The sequence below is a fragment of the Falco rusticolus genome, chromosome 2, assembly GCF_015220075.1.
Source record: "Falco rusticolus isolate bFalRus1 chromosome 2, bFalRus1.pri, whole genome shotgun sequence".
Lineage (NCBI taxonomy): Eukaryota > Metazoa > Chordata > Aves > Falconiformes > Falconidae > Falco > Falco rusticolus.
The window spans coordinates 107,520,269-107,527,493 of NC_051188.1; the positions used below are offsets into that span (position 1 = coordinate 107,520,269).

At 44.0% G+C, this 7,225-nt stretch overlaps 1 protein-coding gene across 7 annotated transcripts in view; it reads right to left on the reverse strand.

Moving 5' to 3' along the window:
- Nucleotides 1–3,870, reverse strand: part of LOC119143520 (multidrug resistance-associated protein 1-like) — a 54,947-nt gene extending 51,077 nt beyond the window's left edge. For 2 of the 7 annotated variants that reach the window (XM_037377862.1, XM_037377861.1), the window contains exon 1: nucleotides 3,671–3,870. In XM_037377862.1, the coding sequence (XP_037233759.1) occupies nucleotides 3,671–3,772 (102 nt within the window). In that variant the 5' untranslated portion in view covers nucleotides 3,773–3,870. Of the gene's footprint in view, nucleotides 1–1,395 lie in introns of all 7 variants that reach the window. The other 5 variants (XM_037377864.1, XM_037377863.1, XM_037377865.1 and 2 more) reach the window with 5 other exon arrangements.
- Nucleotides 3,871–7,225: the final 3,355 nt, after the last annotated feature.

The window sequence follows — 7,225 nt, forward strand, 5'->3', positions numbered from 1 at the left end:
AGATTTTTTAATTATTCTTTTTAAAGTATAACGATGATAGCTGCTAAGGGGGAAGACTACTTTATGGACTCCATAGCAAAAGTTATCTTACGCATGTACAGCTGCTAGTACAATTATTGCACAGGTTTTTTGTACGGCTAACATAAAAAAGCAAATTGATAATATCAGCTGTGTAAAAATGACCTACCCTATTAAAATGCATCTATTTTACTCTTCCTTAAATTCCTAAAATAGGCAGCATCAACACTGTGGGAAAGCACATCTGAATAGAGTAGTGCTTCCAGAACCACCACAAAAAGTTTTCTGTACTGCCTGGCCCTCATCACAACCGCATGGCAAGGAATCAAGAGACCCTATCATCTATCTCATCAGCGATAACATACCGTTTCTGTCCCATCCCACCCCCTAACCCCCCCAAAAAAAGCTCCCCCAAACCCCACCAAAAGAAAACTCCAAACCACACCCTTTGGCTGAAATATCTTCACTGAAGAGTTCCATTTTAATCCTTGCATAGTACATCTAGAACCAAATCAAAGTAGTGATATTCCACAAATACTGGCTCCACTTCCGAAGAAACTGTCATGTTCATAATAGATATCAAAGATGATGAATCTTCTCTACACAAGACTGAATCAGTGTATTAGTCACCAAATGAACACTTTCTCATCAAAACAAACTGTGCATCTACATGGCTGATTTAACAGAGTGAAAGTAAGTGGCCAACAGCTACCTCCTGCCACAGCTCAGGAGTGTTAAAGATGCAACAACTTACACTAGGTGGATATAATATCCAGATAAGCAATGAATGGAACATAAGTGACAAAAAAATTAATCAGTAAAAAAATTACTGTCTAAATTACTGTAGTAGATTAATTCATTGTTCTGAATAAAAAGACAGCACTCATTGGTAGAACTGGCTTCTGTTACTACTACTGATAAATACACTGTACTTTTCAGCAGAAGTCACTCAGGAGTCATCTATAGCTTCAGGCAAATACAAGCTAACTCACAGCAGCTTTGAAGCAATTAAACAGTATAAACAGTTAAACATTCAAAAAAACCCAACACACAGCATATGCTCAGATGAAGAAAATAAACAATATAAAGTAATCTACTATTCTGCATTTTCAATGATTACTGTCAAACAAATCTGCAGTTTGTCTGCTGTGAGCATTTAGTGATGATGTGGAACCATCTCCCTTCTTATACCCTCAGACTGAAGATACTGAGAATTGTCATCTGTGATAATGTCTAATTGCTGTATGCTTTTGCCAGCTGTGTATAAACTAATCCTCAATTAAATATGATGCTTTTGCTGAAAAATAAAACACACCCCACCCCCCATAAAAGCAGGGAAGTCATATAGACAAACACAAAGAATCAAAAATAATGTACCATTTTTTATTATTGGTGCAGGTGATCAGGCTATACAGCAATGGATACTACCTAGGTTGTCCTGTGCAGGAATCTTCAAAATGTTGATCTTGTCTTTCCAAATATCTTGAAGTTCGCTGGTTTTTTTTGTTTGGTTTTCTTTTGTTTTGTGTTTTTTGGGGGGAGAGTTTGCTTGTTTGTTTTTAAAGGGATTTCAGTAAGATTCTGAACATGTCTGGTTTTGCTTCAGTTGGCTCCTTAAGGCATTTTTGTTGTTGTCCTGCTCTACACTGCAGGTTTAAAAGAAATTACACATACCCAGTCTTCTGATTATTTGCCTAACGAGGCAGATCTGGTTCCTCAAGAACTAGAAGCAACACACTCAAGTCCTTTGCAGATCAGTTTTTTAAATATGTAGTCTTCCTGTTCATAAATAAAAATATTAACAGTTTAGAAGTAATAATAGGTACTTGCTTATAATTTGATGAGGGAAATAGTACAGGTCAGGCAAAACTGCATCTTTAGGACTATGACACAGCAGGAATATAGAACTGTATACTTTTCAAGAAAGGACAATACTGCCATGAGAAGCATAAGCTGTTGCAGCAAAAGACAGAGAAACCTGAGTGAGAACAAGACGATTAGAAAGAAAACCATAAGTAGGTGTTACTGGGATGACCTAAAGACCCAGGTAAGTGTCAGCAGTTGGATGACTGCTGCAGATTATGCAGAGTCTGGCAAAACTGCATTCTGAGAACATCCACTTTTCTCACTTTTGTAACACAAGATATATGGTATTACTCATGTCCCCTGGTAAGATAAGCTTTCTTAACCTAATATTTAGTTTAACAGACGACTGCATAGAAAATAAGGAGGTGAGGTGGGGAAGAAGAAGAAACAACTGTTTCTCAGCCAGTTTTAGGGAAAAGTTAAAAACTGAAACTTAGGAAGAGATGGCAACAGCTAAAAACCCTAAGGACTAAAATATACCAGACAGAAAGGCCTTTTGATGCAAATGGGGTAGCACGCTGAGGTCTTGCCTGTATCAGATTATAAATATCAGATTAATCAGTGGAATAAAACTGGTGAGTAGAAATAGTTCCATTTAGCAAATGAAATAGGAAGAGAACAGATTATTCTGCCCACCTCGGTTTTTGCACTCTTTATTTTGCAAACTCACCAGAAGGAAGCAAGGTTCATTCTGAGACTGGGGAGAAATTAGTGGACTGGTAGAAGCAAGTTTGTCACCATGCTATCATCTAAACTGTCTGGGTCAGAGTCAGGGACTTTTTAGCTTGACAGAGGATGACTGGATCACACCAGGAGGGAAAAAAAAAACCACCCAAACCCCAAAACACACCATGAACAAATTCAGGAAAAGCCCCAAATCAGCAACTACTGTCAATAAATCTTGTCACTTGAAGCTTGCATTAGTGATAGAATGGTCCCTCCCCTCCTTTTTTCCTGCTTTCCAGTTAATAAGCCTGGCTTAGCCAGAGATGTTGTCAAAGTGAGAGCAGAACTGAAGCCCAGTCAGTGTCATTAACGTTTGCTGTCTTTGCTGTTTTCTTTCCTCCTTGGCATACCTTATTTCCAAAGAAAGAGAATTAAGCTTAGGTTTGAAAGGTCCAGCTGCTTAGAAACTTCCCAGCACCTCCACGAAAATCTCACCGATGGAATTTCTAGTATCTTCTCAAGCATTAAAACATAAAAATATTTTGATACAAAGGTCATTTATAGGTGGAAGAGCCCCACCTGCGGACAGATCATTCCTACTGCCTCTCGTGCTCTGTTAATGACTTGCAAACCTGCTCCACGCATTTTCAGGTTTTACACTAACTTCTCTTAATCAAATTATTGATCAAAAATTTCTTCCCCTGAACATATTTAAAATTTTTTAAAAAGATTTTTTCCTTGGGGATTTTAAAAACAATTTCAAACCGTTTAGCTTCCTCAATAACTTGGGGCCCGTCTGCGGCACCACAACTTGCACAACCGGGAGGGAACAAAACCGAGGCAGGGGAGACGGGCGGGACGGCGCGGCTCCCGCCCGCTGCGCACCGAGGCGGCCACCAGGCCCAGCGCCCGCAGCGCTCCTGCCCGCCCCGGCCGCCGGCTGCGCGCCTCCCGGCCGCCCGCAGCGCTTCGCCCCGGCGGCCGCGGCCGCTCGCCGCAGGCCGGGGCCTCGCCTCACCCCTGCCCGGCCCCGGGAACAACAGGGCCGCCGCGCCCGGCTGGGGCTCGCCGAGGCCTCCGCCCTGCGGCCCCGTCCCGCCCCTGGGAGCCCGGCCTCCACCTGCAGGAAGAGCTCGTAGAGAATCTCCTCCCGCACGCGGCTCTCCAGGTTCCCCACGAACAGCGTTCGGTCCGCCTCCTCGCACCGCCCCGGTGAGGACATGGCGGCGCCGCCGCCGCCGGCTCCCACCGCGGGAGGGCTCGGGCGAAACGGCCCCGCTGCCGTAAAGCGCCGCGCCGCGCCGCGCGACGGGGCGCGCTGCTCGGGGGCGGCTCGGTGTCCTAGCAACGCGAGCGCGCGGGAGCGCGGGCGGGTGCCGCGGCGCTGCGTGCGAGGGACGGGCGGGGCCGTGGGGGGACGGGCGGGGCCGTGGGGGGACGGGCGGGGCCGTGGGGGGACGGGCGGGGCCGTGGGGGCTGCCGTTGGCCTCACGGCGGGCTGGGGAGGCGCTGAGCCGGCGGCCAGTTGCTGCCAGGGTGGGCAGGCACCCTCTGTGGGGGCCTTCAGCGTTGTTAGGCGCTTATTTCAATTTTTTTTTCTTCTTTTTTTGTTGTTGTCAGACGTACGGAAACACGGCCTCGCCCCGGAGGGTTTCCTTCCCGCCTGGGTGAGGCCGCGGGCGAGCGGCGAGGACGGAGCAGGGGCCGGTGTGGCCGCCGGGCCAGGAGCCGCAGCCGCTGGGCCCTGCCTGCCCCCGGCAGGGCCCCTGCGGGGCCTCGGGAGCCTGCAGGGCCCTGGAGGGATCTGGGCATCCCTGCGGTGAAGCGTTGTGGTAGTTACTAGTAAGAGACACGTGTAGAGTGTCAGATGGTGTACGGTTCGCAGTGTTCCAAAGGGAACTGGGATAGGATTGCAGCCTTCAAAGTTGAAGTTATACCTGCCTCTTGACCCGTTGTTGCAGGGTTCCTGCAAACTGGTTTCCAGCATGTACGTTTACTGTTCAGTATCTACTTTTTTTAAAGTGTTGTTTTATGAAGGAGCATGTTTCAGAAGTTACCCTGATGACGAAAACATGTTACTGAAGATTTTCCCCCTTGCCCAAGCATAGATTGTGTGCTTTGCCAACGTGCCCATTATTTTCTAATGGAGGCTTACTTAATGTCTTGTCAAATCTGTTTAGAAAGGGGTTATCAATTTACAGGAGTTACAAGCCTCAGTGTAGAGTACACAATGAGCCTTAAATTTCTTCCTGCATTTTTCCCTTTGTAATCTTCAGACAGCTTTTATTCATCGTTAAATATACTGCATTGCAAAAGCCAGGTGTGATTTCAGCCTGCCTGAAAGGGAGCAGTGCTCTTAAGCTAGCAGTTAGGATTTTTTCCAGAGAAGTGGCTTGATTCTCAAGAGAAGTGAGAATTGTTAAAAGAAAGGGATTTCCCAAGATTACGAAATCCCTGGGGGCAGAGAGAAGATTAGAAGGGGAAATACATGTGACCACAGATCAGGATATCAAGGCTTGCGTAAGAATCCGATCTTGATCTTGAAAACCACACTGTAATGTTTTTAGCTGTTACTTTATCAGAAACTTTTGGGGATTAACTGAATTGTAAAATTGCCATTCTATTACCTGTAAATGATAATAATCTTGTGCTGTAATAAAATGAAGGGTTTATGTGTTTTTTTCAACTTAAATACTTGATCGGTCTTGAAGGGTTTTTAACAGTTGTCAGACTATAGGCTCCCCTGAAAGCATCAGGGTTCATCCAGGAGGTACTGCTGCAACAGTCCTGAGCTCTGGGGGGGACTGTCAAAGTCCTGAAGAGGCTGTGCTAGCATCCTCCGCTGGTTTGCAGAAGGCATTTTCAGAGCTGGTAATTCTGAATTCCAGTTGGAGAAGAAGTGTACCCTTGTGAGAAAAGCAGCGGACATAATATGCAGTGAACCGGAATGGGCAGTAGCTGAACTTTGAGGGTCTCGCATCTTTTTGATAGTGCACCTGAAACTTGGAATCACCTTGAAGGTTTTACCTGACAGTGGGATGTCATTAGAAACTACAGTGTAAACAGTGGCAGTTGTTAAGATTTATGAATTTCTAAGTGGCATAAGTGCCACTGTTGGTGAACAAAGTCTCTTTGTCATACGACAGAGAGGTGAGTCCAACAGGCACTAGTTCAGCATCCTGATTAATACACAGAACTTTATGGACATTGGTTTAGTAAGGGAGTTCTTTCGTGACACTGGTTTCAGAGGGCATTAAATCTGTTTCATGGATTGTTATATCAACATGGGTGGTGCTGTATTTTACTTACATGTAAGTTGACCTTACTGATTTTCAGTTCAAGAGGGAACCTAAAATTCCCTTTCTTTTCTGCATTCATGTATAAAAGAACATGCAGTTCATTCATAACTAGTGGCATTAGGTGTATGTAAAGGTACATATATAAGATTTCTTAGAAGATAGGTGACTGGCTCTTGGCTAAGCACAGCAGATGTACAAGGGCTATTACTGCTTCATTTTTAGTGGTGTTGAGCTCTGCATACTTTTAACTTGTATATGAATGCATACTGTATGCTGAGTGCATGCTGAGGCTGCCTAACTGGTGGTTGCTTGGGTGCTCTAAGTTTTTGTTGTAACAGTTATCTATATTAAAAGGTAGGGAGGGGAAAGAGCCAAATTGACACTGCACCATTACTTGTTCTAAGTAAAATGGAATGTCAGTAGGGCTGTACTTTTTAATAATAATAATTGGACAAAATGTCAAAGATTTGAGATGAAAAGGGAATGCAAAGGAATAACAGGAGCTACCTTAGTGAACTTTACTCAGAATAGGGTGACAAATTTGAGAAATGGAAGCAAAAAAATAAGAAAAGGTCATTGATGAAGCTGAATAGATTTTCATATGAGTAGGTACACTCCGTCATCTTTTTCTTATGGCTGCATTCAAAGCAGAAAAGCCTTTGAAGAACCCTCCTAAAGGCTATCCACTGCAGAAGCTTGTGTACTGCAGCTTTGTTGAGCTGCTCAGAATCATAAGGCTAGCTGAAAAAGACCAATCACTTAAAAGTAGTAACAAAACACACACCATCACTACCGTTAACTGTTGTGGAAGGAAGAGAGGGAGACCTAGACCTAATGTTTAGAAGGACTGTGAAGGTTACACTATGCAAGAAACATTTCTGGTATGTGCCTGTATCATATTTGAATGGTTATGTTATGTTTTTCTTTCTCCTGCAGTGGAAATAATTGGGGGCCAGATATAAACAAACTGAGCATCCAGACTTCTCACTTGAATAATGCAGAGTTTATCTGCATTATTAAACTCCAAGAAACTGAAGTTTGTCTTCTTGTATTTACCCAGTGAATTGGTTTGTAAATAAATGAGCTTCATAAAAATAAATGTTTCTTCATCTGTTTTGTAGTTGAGGACACAGAGGGAATGAATTTAAGGGACATACCCAGAATACCCAGCAAGTCATTCTCTGGGTGAGCTTTGTGGGTCTCTAAGCTCCATCTCTCTCCTAGGTAAGTGTTTTCACAGACCTTCTCTGCATTTAGATTAGAGAATGACTTCTTGGAAAAAGCTTAGAAGGTAATTTTGTGCAAAAATAATCTATGTAGATACAGTTCTCAGAAGTATTTTCAAGTTCTTATAGAAAAATCCTTCTGTCACCAGA